Source organism: Stomoxys calcitrans, chromosome 2, assembly GCF_963082655.1.
Source record: "Stomoxys calcitrans chromosome 2, idStoCalc2.1, whole genome shotgun sequence".
In the NCBI taxonomy this organism is placed as follows: Eukaryota; Metazoa; Arthropoda; class Insecta; order Diptera; family Muscidae; genus Stomoxys; species Stomoxys calcitrans.
The window spans coordinates 83,931,532-83,958,436 of record NC_081553.1 but is presented as its reverse complement, the minus strand read 5'-3'; the positions used below and the strand labels follow the sequence as shown (position 1 = coordinate 83,958,436).

Genomic DNA, 26,905 nt, shown 5'->3' with positions numbered 1-26,905 from the left:
TGCTCCAATTTTTTATTTTGCAAATAAACAAAGTTAATTTGTCTGCGGATGGATGAATGTGACAAATGCCTTTAAGGTATACCGGCAATGCCCTTTGAGCAACTGTTGTTTTCTCTAGCTGGAAGTTTGAAATCTTTTTGTGTGAACAAAATTGCTGTCTTTATATTTACATTAGGGTTAAAATTTTACAAAAAGTACCAGTTCTCACTGAGCGGGTTTTTTAAGAGCGATTATGACAAAAGTTTGCTGCTTTTGTAAAGTGCAAATAACTGCCTCCTCTGATAAATTATTATCATCCTTTAACTACTTTCAATGTAATTCAGTTTGTGGTCGAATTTTTCATATTACACCCCGTTTACACTGCTCCTTAAATCCGGATTTATAGCTCTCGTCAGCTAATTTTATAAAGGGAAAACAGATGATCGAGCCATTAAATCCCGGTTTAAAGTGCAGTGTAAACGGAGTTTTAAGTGTGTTAATTTGCTTCCCGATCACATAAAACATTTAACAAACAATCTAAATTTTTTATGGCGTTGTGATGCTTGCATAGTTGTTTCCAATGATTCGGAAAAAAAATTGAAATACTCTCTCAACAAGTGAGCGCAAATTTGATTCTCAGTTAAAAGGAGAAAAAAAAACTAAAAGTTCAAAGTCAAAACAAAAACACCACCCCGCTTTTGATCCTCTATTTCCCCCTCTGCTGCTTCGTCTACTGTTGATGAGTGCGAACAAATTGTGGAAGCTATCAACGACAATGTAAACAGCGATGAATGTGACAATATATGGGTGAAATGTATTTGGAAGAGATCCAGCTTGTAATGAATTCAAAGTTATCCATAGAATGAAATATCTACATTCTTCTAAAATTAAAAACACCACCGAATTAGTTGCGATATTAATATTTGTTGCTGCAAAACTGGATGTGGATCAAAGGACTGCGCAAGACCATTCATTTCTGCTTTCAAGACACACGAACTGAACACTTCGTTTAAAAATACAACATTGTATGAGACAATAGAGAACTGTGTAAAACTGATAAACGTGACCCCAAGTAACGAGATGAGTGAATGCCTAATATGAGCCCTACAACAAAAAGAAAGATTGATTCGGATTTCAGTGAGTGCACGCATGTATTCGGGTACATTTTGGTTCAGATAAAGTACTATTTTTGTTGTCGTCTGCTTTCGTAGTACGAGACTCGTACGAAGGCAATGTGGTTGGTTTGAAAAAAAAACATGGGTAAACAAACACACAACTATTGGGTTGCCCAAAAAGTAATTGCGGATTTTTTAAAAGAAAGTAAATGCATTTTTAATAAAACTTATAATGAACTTTAATCAAATATACTTTTTTACACATTTTTTCGAAAGCAAGCTAAAAGTAACAGCTGATAACTGACAGAAGAAAGAATGCAATTACAGAGTCACAAGCTGTGAAAAAATTTGTCAACGCCGACTATATGAAAAATTCGCAATTATTTTTTGGGCAACCCAGATTTTTTATATGAGAAAACAAACATATTGCAAACGATTCGTGTGGTTAGTTCATATTTTGAAAAGGACAGCGAGATGCTTTCAGATACAGCGAGTAATATCTCATAACTCACTGTAGCGGCTATGAATTCGAGATAAAGTATTCCCAAGTCCTAAATGGTGGTTGCTTCTCAAAGTTATCTTTTTTTAGTTTTACTCTATCTGCAGTATCTCGCTCTTCAGTAGTCTTGAAATACAACATCATGTGGGTTCAGTATTGATGAGTTCAGCAGAAACAGTATTCAATGAATGGTTTTGTTCAGGGCTTTGATGTGGATTCGAAATTATTTCCATGCTATAAGCTGGGCGTTCCTGAATCATTACTTAATCGTGTGTTAAATTGGGATTTCTGGCCACTATCTATTCAACTGTCTCATTTTATTTACAACCCAAAAAAACATGAATCTTGTGGACGGGGCAAACAATACAGACATTCAAGAGAGGTTATAAACTATGTAAATTGCACCGATTCTGTTACCGTTTATTATCACAATGCCATTGGCTTACGAACAACAACTAACTATTTGTTTCTGGCTGCTAGTTCCCATATCTTCAACATTATAGCTATTACGGAAACATCTCATATTTTATCTAGTGAAGTTTTCGATTCAGGTTATCGAATCTTCAGACGTGATCGAATCCTTAATAATATGATGATACCAAAGGTCAGTACAGAAATCAATCTTCCTTGCAACAATGATCATGACGAGCAATTGTGTGCTGCTTTGTCGTTGCCTGATGCAATTCATCAGCCAAAACGAGAAATTGTATTCATAATTATCTACATTCGACCGAAAAGTAGATATGAGCTGTACCAATTATATTTGCGGAACATTGAAGATATCGTTCCATCTTTAACAGAATTTCAAACTCTTGCATATGAGCAGACTTCAATCTTGGCAGTGTAATTCGGGAATTTTATGAATCTGAGCAAATGTTTATGCCTTTTAATATTCACAATATCATTGAAAGCTACTTTTGTGCTCAAAAATGCTTTCTATTGGACTATTTCAAATTAACGACATTATGAATGACATTAATCGTATTGGATTTGGTTTTTGTAATCTACATAGATGCTTTATTCCACTCACAGCCGAATCGATTAACCATAAAGCACTGAAAATTGTGTTTTCCTTTTATGACGCTTCTATTCCAAGCAATGAGGACGAGTTTTACTTTGATTTTAAAGTTTGCAAACTAAATTCCCATTAATGGATTTTTGTATTCTATACCGTTGGATCAGTTGTTAGCGGGCCATGATCTATTGGTTGCCCAAAAAGTAATTGCGGATTTTTCATATAGTCGGCGTTGACAAATTTTTTCACAGCTTGTGACTCTGTAATTGCATTCTTTCTTCTGCCAGTTATCAGCTGTTATTTTTAGCTTGCTTTAGAAAAAAGTGTAAAAAAATATATTTGATTAAAATTCATTCTAAGTTGTATTAAAAATGCATTTACTTTCTTTAAAAAAATCCGCAATTACTTTTTGGGCAACCCAATATAATTAAACAACAACACAGTTTTTTCGGAATGATCAACTTCTACCAATCTTTTTTCATTTACTAATAATTGTATTAAATGCATAGAGGCAGGAAATCAACTAGATGTACTTTAAACTAATTTTCAAAAGGCTTTCGATAAAGTTCGTCATAAATTTCTCATTAAGAAATTATAATAAAATGGGAATACATTTCAATAGATAGATAGATTCTTATCTTACACATTGAGTATTGTATGTCAGAGTCGGGAGTTCTTCTTCAAATCCAATTTTAGTTAAATCTGATATTCCACAGGGGAGTCATTTGGGCCCTCTTCTGTTTCTTTTGTTCATTATTGGCATTTCCTTCATTTTGAAATATTCAGAGGTGCTGTTATCCGCATGCATAGTCGTTACGTTAACTCGTAAGCGCTTCCCAATTTTATATATTGGGTTGCCCAAAAAATAATTGCGGATTTTTTAAAAGAAAGTAATTGCATTTTTAATAAAACTTAGAATGAACTTTAATCAAATATACTTTTTCTACACTTTTTTCTAAAGCAAGCTAAAAGTAACAGCTGATAACTGACAGCAGAAAGAATGCAATTACAGAGTCACAAGCTGTGAAAAGAATTGTCAACGCCGACTATATGAAAAATCCGCAACTACTTTTTGAGCAACCCAATAGTTATACAAATGGGAATGGAAAATGGGTTTATTCGCGAGAACTGTGTTTAAGATTCATTTTGTCATTCCGTTTGCTACACATCGAAATATCCATTTCCGACCCTATAAAGTATATATCTATTCTTGATCAGCGTAAAAATCTAAGACGATCTAGACATGTGCGCCTGTCTGTCTGTTGAAATCACGCTACAGTCGTTAAAAATAGAGCTATTGAGCTGAAACTTCGCTCAGATTCTTTTTTTTTTTTGTCTATAAACAGGTTAAGTTCGAAGATGGGCTACATCGGACTATATCTTGATATAGCCCCCATATAGACCGATTCACCGATTTAGGGTCTTAGACCCTTAAAGCCACATTTATTATCCACTTTTGTTGAAATTTTGGGACAGTGAATTGTGTTAGGCCCTTCGACATCCTTCTTCAATTTGGCCCAGATCGGGCCAGATTTGGATATAGCCACCGTACAGACCGATCCTCCGATTTAGGGTCTTCGGCCCATAAAAGCCACAATTATTATCCGATTTTGCTAAAATTTGGGACAGTGAGTTGTATTAGGCCCTTCGATATCCTTCGTCAATTTTGCTGAGATCGGTTCAGATTTGGATATAGCTGCCATATAGACCGATCCTCCGATTTAGGGTCTTCGGCCTATAAAAGCCACAATTATTATCCGATTTTGCTAAAATTTGGGACAGTGAGTTGTGTTAGGCCCTTCGACATCTTTCTTTAATTTGGCCTAGGTCGGTCCAAATTTGGATATAGCTGCCATATAGACCGATCTCTCGGTTTTTGGATTTTTGGGCCATAAAAGGCGCATTTATTGTCCGATGTCGCTGAAATTTGAAACAGTGCCTTGTGTTAGGCTCTTCGACATTTTTTGCAACTTGGCCCAAATCGATCTAGATGTGGATATAGCTGCCATGTAGACCGATATCTCGATTTAAGGTTTTAGCCCCATAAAAGGCTCATTTAAAATCCGAATTCACTTAAATTTGACAGAGTGACTTATGTTAGGCTTTTCGACATCTGTGTCGTATATGCTTCAGATTGGTTTTTTTTAGATTTAGCTACTGTACTTATTAGTATTTGGTCCAAATCGGAACATATTTCGATATAACTGCTATGGGATATTGATGAAAGGTGGTTTACATATATACCCGAGGTGGTGGGTCTGAAGCTAATTCACAACTTGAATTTTTGAAAATAAATTTAAAAAAATTTCCAGTTTCTAAAATGAATACGGTATTATTCGAGTCATTTGTAAGATCTCATCTTGAATAAGCTAGCGTTATTTGGAGCCCATGCTATGATGCCTTAATAAATCGCGTAGAAAATACGCAAAAAAGAGTTACTAGATTTGCATTACGAAATAACTTTTCTTTTGATAAAATGCAAGTTTACGAAAATCTTTGCGATATGCTTGGTATTAAGACTCTTAGAAATCAAAGAAAACTTTAAAGTATTCGTTTGATAATAGGTTTATTGCATGCGAATATAAATAGATTCTCCCGATTTATTCAATTCTTTGTGACACAGCGTAATGTAAGAGATCATCATTTGTTTGCTTGACCGTATCATAGAACAAACTATGGATCAAATGAACCACTAACTCGAAGTTAAGACTTATTTAAGAAGATATAAATCTAAGCAAACTAATGTTTAAGATATGTGTTCTGCAAATTATAGAAACGTTTAAATTTACGAACTTTATGTTTAAGTTGTTTCTTTATAGTCTGTAAGAGTTTTACTCTGTGGGTGAAATGAAATAAATAAATATTGGGTTGCCCAAAAAGTAATTGCGGATTTTTTAAAAGAAAGTAAATGCATTTTTAATAAAACTTAGCAAGCTAAAAGTAACAGCTGTTAACTGACAGATGAAGAATGCAAAGTCACAAGCTGTGAAAAAATTTGTCAACGCCGACTATATAAAAAATCCGCAATTACTTTTTGGGCAACCCAATAGATTGTGTAGTTGGGAACCCCATAAATTTCTCTGACATTAACTATTTCCGCTCAACAGGTTGTACTGATTCGTGTTTCGATAAAAACTTTATGAAAATTTATTGAATTTATTTATTCAGAGAAATTTTCTTTGAAATTTTGTTTTTGGTGTAGGTTTTGATTGAAATTTCATTAAATGAAAAAAATTTCAATGATGTAAAAGGAATATATTAAACACCCACTGTGTGCCTTACACACACTCACCACATGTTGAAGCAACCACCCACACACATACATGGCAACACGTGCAAAAGACACTTTAAAGAAAACCACAAAAAATGTTTTTTTTTACCACCAGACAGTTAAAATTTATATACCTGCCATCCCTGCCAAGTAGTCCTTTGTCATACTAAGAAAGCCAGCCTTCAGTTCGGCCCATACGATATGATGTGAACAGGTGTGCTACTTTCACAGAATTATAAATGTCCATAATCAATTTTATTGATGCTTTACGATAACAATAAAAAGTTGGGACATATCCTAATATGTTTCTGTAAGGACATCATGGGCACAGCATTTGTCCACAAGGACAAGTGAGTGTAAATGTTTGCGCTTACATTAAGTCCATTTGGGAAAAGGACAAATATGTGAACATTATTTGGGGAGACCCAAAAATCTGTTTTTTTTCAGGTAGTGTGGCAATACCAGATAACCAAAAGGATTCATTTTTATATTTACCAAACATTATTAGATATCAGTGCCGAAAAAACGAATGACATTCATAGATGGCTGATATGAGAGAGCTAAATCCATTTGCATTTTAAATGAGAATTATTAATGTGGCGTGTGTGTGTGTGTGTGTGTGTGTTTTGATGCCAAAACCATCTTAACAAAAAACCTTTGAAAGGAGTTAATCCTTTAATCCTCTGCAGTAATACGTCTATGATTTGTGGTAGTTTATTTAGTCTTTTCTCGCTTCAATGCACAACGCAATTTAAAGGCAGTCAAGCAAAAAATTGTTTCAAAATCTTCGTCATCAATTCGAACCGATAACACTAGCTAACAATCTTTGTTATGTTTGATACACACACCCACACACACACATGCATGTGTATGTGTTTTTCTCTTTTGTGTCCCCAAAATGGTCAAATGAGACTACAATGGCATAAAGAAATAATGATGTAGCCATCTAAACGACTTTAAAACTACAAAACACTTTGTGCTAGGTTTAGCAAAGAGTTAAGTAATAGAAAGGAAGGATGGTCTAGGGTGTAAACACATATTTAATTTAATGTGTTCCACGCCATGCACGCTTTCCCTCTATTTATAACAAGCATCATGGAGAGCATAACTTTGGGAAATGTCTTCTATTTTGTAGGTAAACAAGTAGATGGTCGCTGAGAATGGTAAGGAGCCGCCTTCTTACGCCAGAGTGGCAAGGAAGCACAACAAAGATGAGCTGACGTATGCAGTCATCAATATCGGCTGTGCATCCGGTAGGATACCACCAGATCATCGGTCCCAAGAGGAGGATCTGGTTAACGATCGCATATTGGAACATGTGTGGAACTCTGTAGAGGGTCCACCCATACAAATGATGAGGTGCGAGTATAGAGGCGACATGTTTACGCTGCGTTTGGCTTCGGCGGAATATATTGATACCGTCAAACAGCTCGTCAGAGGTATTCACGCTGCCAGGTAGGGCCCAAAGCTCAACCTGGTGAGAAAGATGGATATCTCCCAGCTCACAAAGGCGACGATCTTCACCGAAGCATGGGACATTAAATTTGCAAGGGAACGCATGTTGGGATTCTTGGCAAGCAATACCAAGATTTGGGTTTGCTTGCGCTCTTACGCCAGAGTGGCAAGGAAGCACCACAGAGATAAGCTCACTTATGCCGTCATCAATATCGGCTATGCATCCCGTAGGATTCCACCAGATCATCGGTCCCAAGTGGAGGATCTGGTTAACGATTGGATATTCGAACATGTGTGGAACTCTGTAGAGGGTCCACCCATACAAATGATGAGGTGCGAGTATAGAGGGGACATCTTACGCTGCGTTTGGCTTCGGCGGAATGTATTGATACCGTCGAACAGCTCTTCAAAAGTATTCACGCTGCCACGTAGGGCGCAAAGCTTGGCCTGCTGAGAAAGATGGATATCACTCAACTTACAAAGTCGACGGTCTTTACCAAGGGATGGGACAGTAAATTTGCGACTCGTCGCATGTTGGGACTCTTGGGCAAGCAAAATTAAGGTTTGTTATCAGGTTTGTTATCCTTCTCCTCCACAAGGAGGAGAAGGAGGAAGGAACTCTCTTTGTGGTTGGCATTGATCAAGTCTCCGTGACGAGTTTGGCTAAGACTAAAGGCATGGCGCAATACGCGAGCAAAGCTGTCTTTTTATACCCTCCACCATAGGATGGGAGTATACTAATTTCATCATTCTGTTGGTAACTACTCGAAATATTCGTCAGAGACCCCATCTTATATATAAAAATCAATTTGTGTTTGTTTGTAGGTTTGTTTGTTTGTATGTTTGTGTGTTCCTTATAGACTCAGAAACGGCTGAACCGATTTTCTTGAAATTTTCACAGATGGTACATATGACTCCGTGGTGAAAATAGGGTACTACATTTGTTGATATCTGAAGGGGGGCGGACCCTCCCCCTTACCCTAATTTTCAGAAACGCCAGATCTCGGTGATGGGTGGTGCGATTTAAGCGAAATTTTGTGTGCTCTCATATAGTACCCTAAGAATAAAAATTTGGTATCCAAATTTCGGATGGGGCAACTAGGGGGGCTGCCCCACACTCTATAACCTACTAAACATATATTTAGACCAATCACGACAATATGGGACTCAAATGAAAGGTATTTAGGATAAGAAAACGTATCTGATATCCAATTGTCGGAGCAAGGGCTAAGGGGACCACACCAAGCCCCAAAACACCCCTAAATCGGACATATTTACCGACCATGGCAATATGGCACTCAAATGACCGGTATATGCGAGTAGAATACGAATCTGATATCCAAATGTGGGACCACGTTTCTGGGGGTCCACCGCTTTTCCAAAACACCCCCCAAACAGGACTTATTTACTGACCATGGGAATATGGAGCTTAAATAAAAGGTATTTGAATGTAGAATACGAATCTGATATCCAAATATGGGACTAAGTGTTTGGGGGGCTGCCTCTCACCAAAAACATCCCCCAAAGGGGACAAATTTACGACCATAGCAATATGGGGCTAAAATGGAAGGTCTTTGGGAGTAAAGCACAAATCTGATATCAATACTCGGGAAAAGTGTCTATGGGGCCACCCCACCCCCACAACACCACCCAATCCCCAAAACACCCCTAAATCGGACATTTTACATGGCAATATATGTAGGACTCAAATGAAAGATATTTACGAGTAGATTACGAATCTGATTCCCAATTGTGGGACCACGTTTCTGGGGGGTGGACTCCTTCCCCTAAACACCCCCCAAACAGCACTTATTTACTGACCACGGGAATATGGGGCTTAAATAAAAGGTATTTGAATGTAGAATCCGAATCTGATATCCAAATAAGTGACCTAGTGTTTGGGGGGCCGCCTCTCACCAAAAACATCTCCCAAAGGGTACAAATTTATGACCATAGCAATATGGGGCTCAAATGGAAGGTCTTTGGGAGTAAAGCAAGAATTTAATATCAATATTCGGGAAAAGTGTCTATGGGGCCACCCCACAACACCACCCAAATAGTAAGTATTTTCTGACTATTGCAATATAAGGCTAAAATAAGAGGGTTTTCAAAGTGGAACACGAATGCGATATATATTTTCAAGTTCAACTCACTGAGTGGCCGCCCATCCGCCCAACCACCCACCAAGCCGGTCATGTTTGCCGACTATGGAAATATGGGGCTCAAATTAAAGGTATGTGGGAGTAGACCACGTATCTGATACCAACATTAAGGGCCAACTGTCTAGCGGACGTCCCACCACCATAACAACCTCTAAATAGAACGTATTTGCTCACCAAGACAATTTGGGTCTTAAAGAGAGTGGAAACCGGACATATTTGCTGACTTTTGCAATAAGGACTTTAAATGAGATTAGAAAACGAATTTGGTATCCAATTTTGAGGCCAAAGGCAATATGGGGTTCAAATAAATGATATATAGATATATGAGAATAGATTACGTTGCTGATATTTTTTCCGGGCTTAGTGTTTGGGGGACCACCCCAATCCCCAAAACACCCCTAAATCGGGCATATTTACCCACCATGTCAATGTGGAACTTAAATGAAAAGTATTGGGGGGTAAAGCAAGAATTGATACCCATTTTCGAGACCAATTTTCTGGGGGTCTACCCCTTTCCCAAAATACTCATGTGTTTGGGAGACGCCTCATCCTGTAAACTCCTCTTAAGCCAATGGCAATATGGGGTTTAAATAAATGGTATTTGAGAGAAGAGCACGATGCTGATATTTTTTCAGTGCCAAGTATCTGGGGGACCACCTCTCCCCCGAAAACACCACTAAATCAGACATCATGAGAATATCGGGCTGAAATTAAGTATTTTAACAATGGAGGGCACACACCAAATGCTGCCCAGAGAGGTCTACAAATAGATATAGCCCTATATATCCCCATTGGGCTTTTTATGTTTTAAAAGCCTCTCTTTTGTTTTCTAGCTGATATTTGGAATGGTTCTGCGCCGATATTTTTCATGAAAATATTACAAGATAAAAAAAATCATATATGCTCCCAAATTTCAAAGCACTTTAATATTTATTTTGTCTTTTTTTAGGTTCAACAGAATTAACACTAGGGTCATGTTTATTCCCCTAATACAATTGGATATGAAAATGTAAGTGATTCCATAGAAGTGCAAAATTTTTAGTAAACTTAATTTAGAAAAACTTTTATTTTTTATATGCTCACACATACACATGCAAGTGCGAGTAATACAATTAGTTTTTCATGTTTGCATGGGTCTTATGATGGCAACATCACAGCTTACAAATTGCTTTTGGTGTCATGTCATCATCATCACCGGCAAACAGCCCACACATTTTGCAAAGGCCAACATCAACAGTGATCTGATATACAAACCAAATCCCTTTATTCAATTCAATGGCTACGTGGTGTTGTTTCCCTAAATGTTTACCAGAATCAGGAAGTTTTGATGAACACTTTAGGTTTTACATGCAATGGCAGACAGTAACTTAGTTAGGGGCCACCTTTCACAGCGGGTAGGATATCAAAATCAAAAAAAAAATGTTTAACATATTTATCTCTGCCATGATGACAACAAAGAACCAAAAAGTGTTTTGTGAAAAAATAAGAAATTTATACAGAATTGGTAAAGACAAGTTTTTGTTATTGGCTCATGTGGCCAATGTAGGTGGCAACGGATGGGGCAATTTAAGTGAAATGTACACCTAACAAAATGAACTTAAACTCTATGTAGCTGATTAAGGAAATGCCTTCAGTGGGCGAAATCATCATTTGTAAGATAAAATTCACAGCGCCATACTAAATTTGGCTCATAGTGAAAGCCAGACCAAAAGCCAAATATAAAGAAGGCTATACAAAAAATACAAAAGAAAATAGCCAATAGTCTTAAAAAAGGTGATAAATTAAAAAAAAAGGCAAACGATTGTATCCCTATTTTTCTTGACATTTTAAGGTCATGTCTGGGATAACGGTCATGCTCCTAAGAAAGGTACATCTTTCAGTTTACTCTTAGAACTTTAAGGACAAGGCCAAATACAATTTAAAATAATAAACAGAATATGAAACTTACATTGACTATTTCTAATGAAATGTCCCGAAACTTAAGCTAGTCCTGAATGTTTGTAGATAACTTGGACACCAAGATTTTTAAAATGTTAAAATAGAAAATTTTTCTGGAAAAAGCTGCCTCGGTATCCCAACCCGTCAACAAATAGCCTCAAAATCCTCATTAAGAGAGAAATCTGCATGGAAAACTAAGTGGTTATACCCTCCACCATAGGATGGACATATACTGATTTCATCATTGTGTTTGTGACACAACGAAATATTGATCTCAGACCCAACAAAGTAGATATATAAGGGCGGGTTGATTTATATGGATGAAAAAAAAAAAAAAAAAACAAGTAAAAAGGCGTTAAGTTCGGCCGGGCCGAACTTTGGATACCCATCACCTCGGGTATCCATATATACCACATTTTGTCATAATCCGGTTAAAAATGCATAATTTATGCACCCATAGCAGCTTTATCGAAATATGGTACGATTTGGAGCAAATTGGATACGGATATTGAGTGTAGACCATAAGTATAAGTCACCGTTTAATTTGTAAAACAAAATATTAGTCTTTTTGGTAGCCATAGCCAAACATAGACCGATCTGAACCATATACGACACAGATGTCGAAAAGCCTAACATAAGTCACTGTGTTAAATTTGAGCGAAATCGGATTATAAATGTGCTTTTTATAGGGCCAAAACTTAAAATCGAGAGATTGGTCTGTATGGGAGCTATATCCAAATCTAAACCGATCTGGGCCAAATTGCAAAAAGTTCTCGAAGAGCCTAACGCAACTCACAGTCCCAAACTCGGACAATAAATGCGTCTTTTAATGGGCCCAAAACCCTAAATCGAGAGTTCGATCTATATGGCAGCTAAATCCAAATCTGAACCGATCTGTGCCATATTCCAGGAAGATGTCGAGGGGCCTAACGCAACTCAATGTCCCAAATTTCAGCGACATTGGACAACAAATGCGTCTTTTATGGGCCCAAAACCTTAAATCGAGAGATCTGTCCATATGGCAGCTATATCCAAATCTGGACCGATCTGTGCCATATTCCAGGAAGATGTCGAGGGGCCTAACTTAACTCCCTGTCCCAAATTTCGGCGACATCGGACAATAAATGCGCCTTTTATGGGCCCAAAACCTTAAATCGAGAGATCGGTCCATATGGCAGCTATATCCAAATCTGAAGCGATCTAGGCCAATTTGAAGAAGGATGTCGAAGGACCTAACACAACTCTCTGTCACAAATTTCAGCGACATTGGACAACAAATGCGTCTTTTATGGGCCCAAAACCTTAAATCGAGAGATCTGTCCATATGGCAGCTATATCCAAATCTGGACCGATCTGGGCCAAATTAAAGAAGGATGTCGAAAGGCTTAACATAACTCACGGTCTCAAATTTCGCCGATATCGGATAGTAAATGCGCCTTTTATGGGCCCAAGACCTTAAATCGAGAGATCGGACTATATGGCAGCTATATCCAAATCTGGACCGATCTGGGCCAAAGTAAAGAAAGATGTCGACTGGGCTAACGAAACTCACTGTCCCAAATTTTGCCAAAATCGGACTATAAATGCGCCTTTTGTGGGCTCAAGACCTTAAATCGAGAGGTCGGTCTATATGGCAGCCATATCCCAATCTGAACCGATCTGGGCCAAAATAAAGAAGAATATCGACTGGCCTAATACAATTCAGTGTGCCAAATTTCAGCAAAATCGGATAATAAATGTGGCTTTTATGGGCCTAAGACCCTAAATCGGCGTAATGAAAATTTTCCGGTGGTGGGTATAAAAACAAGTTAAAGTTCGGCCGGGCCTAATCTTGGGTACCCACCAACATAGGGGGGCCTATATCACCATATTGACCGATTCGGATAAAACTTGGCACTGATGTTTTTAGTCATAAAAATTTTTTTTTGCCAAATTTCACCCAAATAAGGTGAAAATTGAGGCTTCTAAGGGCCGAAGAAGTCAAATCCGGGGATCGGTTTATATGGAACCCATATCTGTTTATAGACCGATTCGGTTCATACTTGGCATGGAAGTTCTAACTCAAGTCTTTTATCCAAATCGGATGAAAATTAAGACCTCTAAGGGATCAATAATTCAAATCCGTGGATCGGCTTATATGGGGGCTATAACTGTTTATAGACATAGACTTGGCATAGATGTTGGCAGTCGTAATACAATTATTTGGTCCAAATTTTAGCCAAATCGGATGAAATTTGATGCTTCCAAGGCCTCATGAAATTAAATCGGGGCATCGGTTTTTATGGAGGCCATAACTGTTTACAAACCGATTCGGATCGTACTTGGCATTGACGTTGGAAGTCTTAATAAAGTCTTTGGTCATTCTCATGATTCTGCCAAAATATGAGGCTATCTCTGGTTGTAGTCTGATTTGGACCCTACTTAGCACAGTTGTTGAAAGTTCGAATCCTGGCGGGAGTATCTGAAACTATTTTCAGCGGTGGTTATCCCCTTCTAATGCTGGCAACATTTGTGAGCTGTACCATGTAACTGTACATTTGTACCATGTGGTATGTCAGCTATGTAAAAACTTCTCCACAAAGAGGTGTCGCAAGGCGGCACCCCGTTTTGACTCGGAGCGACGAGGACCACGCCCACTAGGGCATTGGAGACAATTCTAGATATCCGACCCATTGACATACGGATTAAGTGTGAAGCAGCCATTGAGGCTATGAGACTTATGGCAGTAGCAGAATGTATTGAGGATGGGAGCATCTCATACCATTGCGGTATAATAGAGGCGACGATGCGAAATCTAGAGATTTTCGATCGGAAACCTAAGACGACAATTGAGGTCAAATGTGGAGCACTGCTGCCAGTGGCACAGTCTAAAACTGACGGAACCCCAATATTGCCATCCATCTGGACGATTATGTTACACGGATAGTTCAACGCTAGAGAGCATAGTGGGCCTGAAAGAATGGGGACAAGATTTGGCAGTGAAGGCCAGAGAAGTGCCGTTAATAAACTTGGTTAACCCGAAACCTTTCGGGACGACGCAGTTCGACGCGCATGTTACACTGTGGGACAGCGAAACAGTCGCTAGGACGGCGAAAATCCTATGGGGAGATCCAGATCGTTATCAGACTCGTATCATTGAGCTTAAACTTGAATCGGACTGCACTCATTGATATGTGAAAAGTTTGTCCTAGTTCCTTAGTGGAATGTTCATGGGAAAAATTTGCATTTGATCCATATCGTGAGAGGACGAGGCTATTACTGAGAGGATGTAAGAAGGAGGTCAGTATAGCTTTTAGTATCATAACGGGACACATAGGACTATGAGCTCACTTATGCAAAATCGGTGCAGCAAATTATAGCGTGTGTGGGGCACGTGGGGAAGGAGATGAGACGTTGGAGCATTTCCCATGTCATTGCACGGCTTTCGTAGCTAAAAGACAGCAGTACTTAGGTGGGGACACAATAACAGACATGAATCAGTATAGGTGCGTGGCATGGAAAACATTTAAGGATTTTGTAAATAGCACCGAATTCCTAGTCCCATGTCATTGACCGACTTTTGTAGCTAAAAGACATCAGTACTTAGGTGGGGTCACAATGCCAGACATGAACCAGTATAGGAGCGTGGCATGGAAAAAATTTAAGGATTTTGTAAGCAGCACCAAGTTCCTAACTTCGATTCTATTTTTCGGGGTTACTTGGGTATATGTCCATAAAGGCATGGGCGGATTAATATTCGCACCCTTTTTTATATCCACTACCGAAAAATGGGGGTATATTAATTATGTCATTCCGTTTGCAATACATCGAAATATCCATTTCCGACCCTATAAAATATACATATTCTTGATCATGCCATGTGCGTTCGTCTGTGCGTCTGTCTGCTGAAATCACACTACAGTCTTAAAAAAAAATTATTGAGCTGAAACTTAGCACAGATTCTTTTTTGTCTATAACCTGGTTAAGTTAGAAGATGGGCTATATCGGACTATTTCTTCATATAGCCCCCATATGGACCGATCCGCCAATTTAGGGTCTTAGGCCCATAAAGCCACATTTATTATCCGATTTTGCTGAAAATTGGGACAGTGAGTTGTGTTAGGCAAGTCAACATCCTTCTCCAATTTGACTCAAATCGGTCAAGAGTTGGATATAGCTGTCATATAGACCGATCTCTCGATTTAGAGTTTAGGGCCCATAAAAGGCGCATTTATTTTCCGATGTCGCCGAAATTTGGGACAGTGAAATGTGTTAGGCCTTTCAATATTCTTCTGCAATTTGGCCCAGATTGGTTCAGATTTGGATATAGCAGCCATATAGACCGATCTCTCGATTTAAGGTCTTGGGGCCATAAAGGACGCAGTTATATTCCGATTTCACCAAAATTTGGGATAGTTAGTTATGTTAGGCCTCTTGGCTTCTTCCTGGAATATGGCACAGATAGGTTCAGATTTGCATATAGCTGTCACATAGACCGATCTCTCGATTTAAGGTCTTGGGGCCATAAAAGGCGCATTTATTGTCCGATTTCGCCAAAATTTGGGACAGTTAGTTATGTTAGGCCCCTTGGCGTCTTCCTGGAATATGGCACAGTTAGGTCCAGATTTGGATATAGCTGCCATATAGACCGATCTCTCGATTTAAGGTCTTGGGCCCATAAAAGGCGCATTTATTGTCCGATTTCACCGAAGTTTGATACAGTGAGTTAAGTTAGGCCCCTTGGCATTTTCCTGGAATATGGCACAGATATATCTATAGCTATATCCAACTCTTGACCGATTTGAGTCAAATTGGAGAAGGATGTTGACTTGCCTAACACAACTCACTGTCCCAATTTTCAGCAAAATCGGATAATAAATGTGGCTTTATGGGCCTAAGACCCTAAATTGGCGGATCGGTCCATATGGGGGCTATATGAAGAAATAGTCCGATATAGCCCATCTTCTAACTTAACCAGGTTATAGACAAAAAAGAATCTGTGCTAAGGCATAGATAGGTCCATATTTGGATATAGCTCCCGTATAAACCGATCTCTCGATTTAAGGTCTTGGGGCCATAAAAGGCCCATTTATTGGCCGATTTCTCCGAAATTTGGGACAGTGAGTTTTGTTAGGCCCCTTGGCTTCTTCCTGGAATATGGCATAGATAGGTCCAGATTTGGATATAGCTGTCATATAGACTGATCTCTCGATTTAAGGTCTTGGGGCCATAAAAGGCGTTTTTATTGTCCGATTTCGCTAAAATTTGGGACAGTTAGTTAGGTTAGGCCCCTTGGAGTCTTCCTGGAATATGGCACAGATAGGTCCAGTTTTGGATATAGCTGCCATATAGACCGATCTCCCGATTTAAGGTCTTGGGACCATAAAAGGCCCATTTATTGGCCGATTTCTCCGAAATTTGGGTCAGTGAGTTGTGTTTGGCCCTTCGACATACGTCTTTAATTCGGCCCAGATCGGTTTAGATTTGGATATAGCTGCCATATAGACCGATCTCTCGATTTAAAGTCTTGGCCCCATAAAAGGTACATATATTATCCGATTTCGCTGAATTTTGACACAATGACTTATGATAGGCTTTTCGACATTCGTGTCATATATGGTTCAGATTCGGTCTATATTTGGATATAGCTAACAAAAAGACCATTATTTTGTTCTACAAAATTGAACAATGACTTGTATCTATTAGACCTCTCAATATCCATGTCGAATTTGGTCGAAGCTGCTATAGGGGCATAAATTATGCATTTTGCACCATATTATGACGAAAGGTGGTACTTTGTAGGGTCTGAAATGGATATTTCGATGTGTTGCAAACGGAAAAACTAAATGAATATACCCCTTATTCTGTGGTGGTGGGTATAAAAATTGTCAATTTAAAAACAAAGGAGCGTGGAACTTAGCGAAAAATAAGTTGCCGGAGTGGGGCGGAAAAATGCTTCCCGGAGCGGGAGTGGAGCGGAGCGGAAGAAGTCACCCGCTCCGTTTTCCTAGTTTCGGCCCAACCGAACTTAATGCGGTATAATTTGGTAGACCTTTGATAGTTTCTTAAACACTTTTAATATTTTATTACTTTATTAACTCTTAAATATTTCATCTATATAAAAAAATAATACCAAATATTTCATACTGATATAAATAGAATAGAAAATAATTAAAAAAAAACAATATGTTTTTGAAGCCGTAGCTTATACTGCTGCATCTTTGAAGCTCTTTAAATATTAATTCTGGATGTCGCAACGTTTGACAAATGAGAACAGTAACCCTTTTTTCTTAATTCCTGTTTTTTTTTTTTTGCTTAAGCAAAATAATTTTCCTTTTATGTTAGAATTACATAAAGGACCTGCGCCTTTGAAAACAAACATGCCATAGTTCTAAGAATTTTTTTTGCTTTACAATTTCTTATTAAAACTAAGTAAACTTTGTTAACAACTAATTAAAATTAATTTATTATACATTATAACCGTTCCAATGCAACATTGGTTGGGGATGAACATGAGGATAAGGATGATTCTGAGGGTGATGGTTGACTGAAAGCGGTGTAAGCGTCTGAGGCTGATAGACATGTTGCTGGTGTTGTTGTTGTTGATGATGGTTTTCATCATTGCCATAGGTAAAGGAAAACTCGCCCTCATGTTGCTTCAATGCTGTTGTGGCATTTGCATTCATGCCGGAGGCTGAACCTGTTGCTGGTGCCATATAGTAACTCGGAATATTATCTGCCCCCGCAACATGTGTGCCGGTGGTGGGTGACATGGTTGGAAATTTCTGTGGAGAGGCTAATGAAGAAGTCGATGATGAACAGGATATCACCGAATTATTCGAGGGTATAGGTGGCAGGCATAGCTTTTTGGCGGCTGCCATTAAATGTTCATGTGACTGTGGCACATGTGTCTCGCAGTTCTTTTCAGCTCGCAATGACATAGATTTCACAGAATTATTAACAGATGATGAGGAATGCGTAGTCATGGAAGTAGTTGTCACTGGTGATGTTGTGGCTGTCACCATGTTGTTGCTGTTTGGGGTTGCTCCCACCGTGGTAGGGTTCGGCTCTATTGGCATCATTTGATCCAGAAAATATTGCTCAATGCTGACTTCAACATCTTCATTGGCAGCAGCGCTTGCATTGCCGGCCGCACCAGCAACAGCACCAGCACCATTGGAGATAACAGAACCATCCATTGCATATGGCGCCATATAATGATGCGGACTCTTGGAGGATATTCCCTCAGCGACGGTATGCGAAGGTTTAGAGGGCGGCTTTGATATGTTAAAGTAATTTAATGGTTCAATGGTGTGTATCGTGGGAGATGATGCACAATTTGTGTGGCAATATGCCGAGGTTGCCATGGCATAAGAGGGGGGATGGGGCAAAGTTGGAGAGCCCACATGGCCATAATTTTGAAATTCTAAGGAATTATTAGAATGGAGGCGCTCCTGCTGATATGGCTGTTGCTGCTGTTGATTCGCATAAAAATGCATAGCATATGGAGGCATTTGATTTGCAGAACCCTCAAGCATATCGCTAGACATTGACAAGCCATCATTTGCAGTAGGTGAAGCCACAATACCTCCAACAGCTCCACCAGCCACTCCATTGACATTGCCATTTCCATTGCCTGTAAAGGAACAATCGTCTAAGGATATAAATTCACGTCCTTCAATGTTAAGCAAACTATAGTCGTTTAAATTTCCAACATCATTGTTGACTTGTTGCTGCTGCTGCTGTTGTTGTTGCTGGGGAATATTCCTCGACAATTGACGTTGTATGTTGTTGCCCTGTTGTTGCAGCATCAATGGCTGGGCCAACATCTGTTGTCCCGACAAACGATGAGGGGTATGATTGTAGGGGGTGGCCGGTGGCGTCAGTGGCTGAGTGTCATTGGGCGATGTAGCACAGGAGAGCAAGGAACTGCTGGTTGTGCTACCTGGTGATTCCAAAGCCTTTGTGTACTCAGTGTAGTGATTAAACATAAAATCTGAACTTTCATCCGGGCCATTGGGTCCCAAGAGGCGACCTTGGGCTAAGAGTGCCACGTTTTTACACGAATTCTTTAAGGTTTCATTAATACCCATTACAAAGGCTGATTCGCCATTCTGCTCCAAGTGTGGATGTTGGTGTTGACGCTGTTGCTGACTGCGTTGTTGTGATTCTCTTTCCCGCTGTTTGTTGCTGCCTTTGCCATTGGCTCGACTTGCCACAGATGCCATGGATTTTGATGACAAATGATTGTTGGCGGTTGCTCCTGTTGCTGTTGCTGTTGATTTTCTGTTCTGACCATTTATGTTTGATTTGGTTTCCGCTGTTTCTGTGCCATCTGGATTTTTCTTGTTGCTTGCCGAGCCCCCACCATTTATCATGGCTGTCAAAGCTGCAACTGATGCCTCGGTTTTCAGGCTATCACTGCCATTGCATTGTACTGCACTGGATGTGAGTGCTCGACCTTTTTTCCTTCTAGGCTGATATTTGTAATCTGGATGATCCTGTTTATGTGTTTTGCGTAATTTCTCTGCCACATCCATGAAGGGTTGCTTGTCCGAATCTTTAAGATTTCTGCAAGAACAAAAGTTAAGGAAAATTAATCAAACATTTAAAAACCAAAAAAGTTAAAAGAAAACCAGTTAGGAGGGGCAAAAGTCGGGCGGTGCCGACTGTATAACACCCTACATCTACCCTATAATTACAATGTGGGATCGATATCCAATTCTGAACCAATTTTGATGGACCTCGGCGAGCAAATATGTTCAAACTGTAATAACTACCGTTGACAAATGACAACATTATGGCAAATTACCCAAAATCTGACGAACATATATATGGGAGCTATATCTAAATCTGAACCGATTTCGAGCAAACTTCTCAGATAATGTGGTAGGCATCGAGGAAAGCGTTATGCAAAATTTTAACAAATTTGGTCAATCAAAGCGCTTGCAGGGGCTCTTGGGGTGAAAATCTAGCGATATACATATATGACAGCTATACCTAAATCTGGGCCGATTTCTATGAAATTCACCAGTAACATTGCGAGTCATAAGAAAATCCTTCATTCCAAATTTCGACAGAATCAGTTAACAAATGAGCACTTTTTTGCAATATTACTCAAAATCGGACGAACATATATATGAGAGCTATACCGAAATCTGAACCGATTTCAAGCAAACTCCTCAGATACTGTGGCAGTCGTCGAGGAAAGCGTTTTGCAAAATTTTGGCAAGATTGCTCAATAAATGCGCTTGCTGTAACGCTAGAAGTTTAAATCGGGCAATATATATATATATATGAGAGCTATATCTAAATCTGAACCGATCTTCATGAAATTCACCAGTTATATTAAGAGTCAAGAGAAAATCCGTCCTGCCAAATTTCAAGGAAATCGGTTAGCAAAAGACCATTTTATTGCAATATTACTGCAAATCGGACACATATATATATGGGAGCTATATATAAATCTGAACCGATTTTGACCAAACTTAATGTATATTGTGGTAGTTGTCAAGGAAAGCGTTGTGCAATATTTTGGCAATAAATGTGCTTGCAGTGGCTCCAGGAGTAAAAATCGGGCGATATATATATGAGAACTATATCTAAATCTGAACCGATTTCCATGAAATTCACCAGTGATGTCTAGTGTCGTAAAAAAATCCTTCCTGCCAAATTTCGAGAGAATCGGTTAACAAATGACCATTTTATTGCATTATTACTCAAAATCGGACGAACATATATATGGGAGCTATATCCAGATCTGAACCAATTTTTTCCAATTTCAATAGGCTTCCTCTCTAGGCTAAAAAACACGTATGTGTCAAATTTGAAGACGATCGGATGGAAACTGCAACCTATACTTTGTACACAAATAAATTAACATGGACAAACGGACGGACAGACAGATAGACAGACAGATAAACAAGCCCGGCCGAACTTAGCACGCTTTTAGCTAAGTTCGGCCGGGCCGAATCTTATATACCCTCCACCGCGGGTGGCATTTGTCGAGTTCTTTTCCCGGTGTCTCTTTTTAGGCAAAGAAATAAAGGAAAGGATATAAGAAAAGAATTGCTCTGCCTAAACCATAATAATAAACAAGTCCGGCCGAACTTAGCACGCTTTTAGCTAAGTTCGGCCGGGCCGAATATTATATACCCTCCACCGCAGATGGCATTTGTCGAGTTATTTTCCCGGTGTCTTTTTTTAGGCAAAGAAGTAAAGAAAAGGATAAAAGAAAAGAATTGCTCTGCTATTGACCATATTTGACACGTATGTTGAAGGTCATGTTGTACAAATTTCACCCAAAGCAGATAATAATTGCGCCCTATAGAGCCTTGAGAAGTCAAGATCCCAGATCGGTTTATATTGCAGCTATATCAGATTATGAACCGATTTGAACCACAAATTGCACAGTGGTTGAAAGTCATAACAAAACACGTCATGCTAAATTTCAGCGAAATCGAATAGGATTTGCGCCCTCTTAAGGCTTAGGAAGTCAAGACCCTAGATCAGTTTATATGGCAGCTATATCAGGCTATGTACCGATATCATCCATACTTGGCACAGTTGTTGAAAATCATAACAAAACATCTTGTGCAAAATTTCAGCCAAATCGGATAAGAGTTGGGTCCTCTAGTGGCTCAAGAAGTCAAGATTTAAGATCGCTTTATATGACAGCTATATCAGTTTATGGACCGATTTCACCCATACTTGGCACAGTTGTTGAAAATCATAACAAAACATCTCGTCCAAAATTTCAGCCAAATCGGATAAGAATTGCGTCCTCTAGTGGCTCAAGAAGTCAAGACCCCCGATCGGTTTATATGGCAGCCATATCAGGTTATGAACCGATTTGAACCATACTTGGCATAGTTGTTGGAAGTTGTGACGAAACACTTCATGAAAAATTTCAGCCAAATCTGATAAGAATTGCGTCCTCTAGTGGCTCAAGAGGTCAAGACCCCTGATCGGTTTATATGACAGCTATATCTGGTTATGAACCGATTTGAAACATACTTAGCATAGTTGTTGGAAGTGATACCAAAACACCACGTGCAGTCAAATCGGACTAAAATTGCGTCCTCTAGAGGCTCAAGAAGTCAAGACACAAGATCGGTTTATAGGGCAGTTATATCAAAACATGGACCGATATGGCCCATTTACAATCCCAACCGACATACACCTATAAGAAATATTTGTGCAAAATTTCAAGCGGCTAGCTTAATTTCTTCGAAAGTTAGCGTGCTTTCGACAGACAGACAGACGGACGGACGGACGGAGGGACAGACGGACGGACGGACGGACAGACGGACGGACAGACGGACGGACAGACGGACGGACAGACGGACGGACAGACGGACGGACAGACGGACGGACAGACGGACGGACGGACAGACGGACGGACAGACGGACGGACAAACGGACGGACAAACGGACGGACATGGCTAGATCGACATAAAATGTCATGACGATCAAGAATATATTGGGTTGCCCAAAAAGTAATTGCGGATTTTTTAAAAGAAAGTAAATGCATTTTTAATAAAACTTAGAATGAACTTTAATCAAATATACTTTATTTACACTTCTTTTCTAAAGCAAGCTAAAAGTAACAGCTGATAACTGGCAGAAGAAAGAATGCAATTTCAGAGTCACAAGCTGTGAAAAAATTTGTCAACGCCGACTATATGAAAAATCCGCAATTACTTTTTGGGCAACCCAAAATATACTTTATGGGGCCTGAGACGAATATTTCGAGGAGTTACAATCAGAATGACAAAATTAGTATACCCCCATCCTATGGTGAAGGGTATAAAAACGAATATTGGATGCTAGCAATGTCACGTGAGAAAGTAAGTGAGTCAGGAGTTCAACTATGAACCATGAAAACAATCCCCAAGAATCTTTACAACCAAAGTGTCTCATAGAATTCAAGAGACATCTCCGTTATCTTGAGACTACACATTAGTCACAACAGAAAATTCCTTCAACAATTTTCGCTTTGAGCTACAACAAATTGTCACAAACTGCCATTATAACCTCCAGCACTCAATAGAATAGAGCAAATAAATTGATGAATTTATTTGAAAGAAAGCAAAAAAAAAAAAAGCAGCAAGCTTATCAGTAAAGACGGGACAAGACAAAAATAAATATTCATCCATCCATGACTGTGACTGTGTGCACATCACATTTGTACGTTCAGCACATAAATCATGAAATTGTCCTCTCTTATCAACTCAAAATATTAAATGAACCATGAAATTTTTCAGCTTTTTGATGTTTTTGTTTCTGTGTTTTTTTGTTTTGTTGGCTTTTTTTCTTTTTTATTCAATATGTTCAATTGACAGGCCAGTATGCAAACAATGAAGAACAAAACAAATCAGACAGCAAATAAAATAAATTCCTTATTTAAATAAAACAAATCAACTGCAAATGGTATTACGTGTGGCGGGGCCAACTTTTTATAACCATTAACTTTGATCATCAGTCAATGTTGTGAAAAGTAGCACAATTCATACAGCTGGTGCTGATTTGTGTTACCAGTTTGAAATGCTTCTAAATTTAAAGCACTAGCTTTTCCTACTTTTCTAAAACGGAAAATTATTATCAATCAATGCCTCATCTGTTTCTTCTATAACCACCATCGACGGAAGCTGCTATAAAACATCGAAATATCTATTCCCCATTCCTATAGGTTAGTTTAGGTTAGGTTGAAAGGAGGTGGCGTTTATTAATCCGCCCCATGCCACTAGGGACATACACCTTAGCCTGTAATCGGCTTGTTGCGCGCTTTAAGTACTTTAATGTAACCCCGAAGAAGAGAATCAAAGTCAGGAATTCCGTGCTACTTACAAAGTTTCTAATTGTTTTCCATACCACACCCCTAAGTCGGTCCATGTCTGGTATTGTGCCTCCACCTAAGTGCCGGGTAATGATATAGGAAATCATAGTAAACAAGTAAAAGCATGCTAAGTTCGGCCGGGCCAAAATCTTGGGAAAAATTTATACAAAATAAATTTAGTTCAAGGTCATAATTTTATTGTTTCATATCAAACTTCTGTCAAACCAGCAAAAATTAAATCTTCTAGGAAGCGATCAAGGATGATCGAGAGACCGGTTTACATGGGAGCAATATCAGGCTATAAGCTGATGTGGACCGTATTTGGCACAGTTATTGGAAGTCGTAACAGAACAGCGCATGTTGTTCGGACAAAAATAGGGCTTTCAGGCGCTCAAGAAGTCAAATCGGGAGATCGGTTTATATGGGACCTATGTCTAAATCTGAAGCGATATGGTCCATTTGCAATCCCCAACGACTTCCATAAATATTAGGTATCTGTGCAAAATTTTTAGCCGCTAGCTCTACTCGTTCGACCGCTATCGTGATTTTGACCGACAGACAGACGGACATGGCTAGTTCGATTTAAAACGTCGATACGATCAACAATACATATTAGAGGTGCTACAAACGGAATGACTAGATTAAAATACCCCATCCTATGATGGTGGGTATAAAAAGAAATAAACAAGTAAAAAGGCGTTAAGTTCGGCCGGGCTGAACCTTAGATACCCACCACCTCGGATTTCGTCAAAATCCGGTGAAAAAAGCATACCTTATGCCCCATAGCAGCTATATCGAAATATGTTCCGATTTGGACCAAATACTAATAAGTACAAGTCATTGTTCAATTGTGTCTAACAAACTATTGGTCTTTTTTGTAGCTATATATAAAAATAAACCGAACTGAGCCTAACGACACGAATGTCGAAAAACCTAACATAAGTCACTGTGTCACATTTCAGCGAAATCGGATTATAAGTGCGCCTTTTATGAGACCAACTTTAAATCGAGATATCAGTCTATATGGCAGCTATAACCAAATCAGAACCGATTTGGGCCAAGTTGCAGTAATATTTCGAAGAGCCTAACACAACTTACTATCCCAAATTTCGGCGAAATCGGACAAAAAATGCGTCTTTTATGACCCCAAAACCTTAAATCGCGAGAACGGTCTATATGGCAGCTATATTCAAATTTGGACCGATCTAGACCAAATTGAAGAAGGATGTCGAAGGGCCTTACTCTACTCACAGTTCCAAATTTCGGCGAAATCGGACAATAAATACGCCTTGTATGGGCACAAGACCTTAAATCGAGAGATCGGTCTATATGGCAGCTATATCCAAATCTGGACCGATTTCGGTCAAATTGAAGAAGGATATCGAAGAGCCTAACCTTACTCACAGTTTTGAATTTTGGCAAAATCGGACAATAAATACGCCTTTTATGGGCCCAAGACCTTAATCGGGAGATCGGTCTATATGGCAGCTATATCCAAATCTAGACCGATCTGGGTCAAATTGACGAAGGATGTTGAAGGGCCTAACATAATTCACTGTCACAAATTTCAGCAAAATCGGCGACTAAATGTGGCTTTTATGGGCCCAAGACCCTAAATCGGAGGGTCGGTCTATATGAAAGCTATATCCAAATCTCGACCGATCTTAGCAAAATTGACGAAGGATGTCGAAGGGCCTAACACAACTCACTGTCACAAATTTCAGCAAAATCGGCGACTAAATGTGGCTTTTATGGGCCTAAGACCCTAAATCGGAGGATTGGTCTATATGGCAGCTATATCCCAATCTGGACCGATCTGAGCCAAATTGACGAAGGAGGTCGAAGGGCCTAACACAACTCACTGTCACAAATTTCAGCAAAATCGGATAATAAATGTGGCTTTTATGGGCTTGAGACCCTAAATCGGATGATCGATCTATATGGCAGCTATATCCAAATCTTAACCGATCTGACCCAAATTAACGAAGGATGTCGACAGACCTAACACAATTCACTGTTCCAAATTTCGGCGAAATTGGATAATAAATGTGGCTTTTATGGGCCTAATACCCTTAACCGCGCGGATCGGTCTGTATGGCAGCTATATCCAAATCAGGACCGATTTGGGCCAAGTTGCAGTAATATTTCGAAGAGCCTAACACAACTCACTATCCCAAAATCGGCGAAATCGGACAATAAATGCGCCTTTTATGGCCCCAAAACCTAAAATCGAGAGATCGGTCTATATGGCAGCAATATTCAAATCTGGAACGATCTAGACCAAATTGAAGAAGGATGTCGAAGGGCCTTACTCTACTCACAGTTCCAAATTTCGGCACAATCGGACAATAAATACGCCTTTTATGGGCCCAAGAATGTATCGTGATTTCAACAGACAGACGGACGGACATGGCTAGATCGTCTTAGATTTTTACGCTGATCTAGAATATATATACTTTATAGGGTCGGAAATGGATATTTCGATGTTTCGCATACGGAATGACAAAATGAATATGCCTTCATTCTTCGGTGGTGGGTATTTATATATCGGCCAGTGGTACCCCTTTTGGACTCGGTAATAAAAAGAAGGGCCCTGAACTTGAATCGGTTGACACTCATTGATTTGCAAGATGTATCCAAATTTTAAACTTGCA

The 26,905-nt window shown here is 39.2% G+C and overlaps 1 protein-coding gene across 1 annotated transcript in view; it reads right to left on the bottom strand.

Annotated features, from left to right (window-relative positions):
• Nucleotides 1-17,867: 17,867 nt before the first annotated feature.
• The window catches only part of LOC106083315 (uncharacterized), a 153,155-nt gene continuing 144,117 nt past the window's right edge, over nucleotides 17,868-26,905 (bottom strand). The window contains exon 3 of the mRNA XM_013246252.2: nucleotides 17,868-19,984. Within this exon, the coding sequence (XP_013101706.2) occupies nucleotides 17,881-19,984 (2,104 nt within the window). The 3' untranslated portion in view covers nucleotides 17,868-17,880. The remainder of the gene's footprint in view (nucleotides 19,985-26,905) is intronic.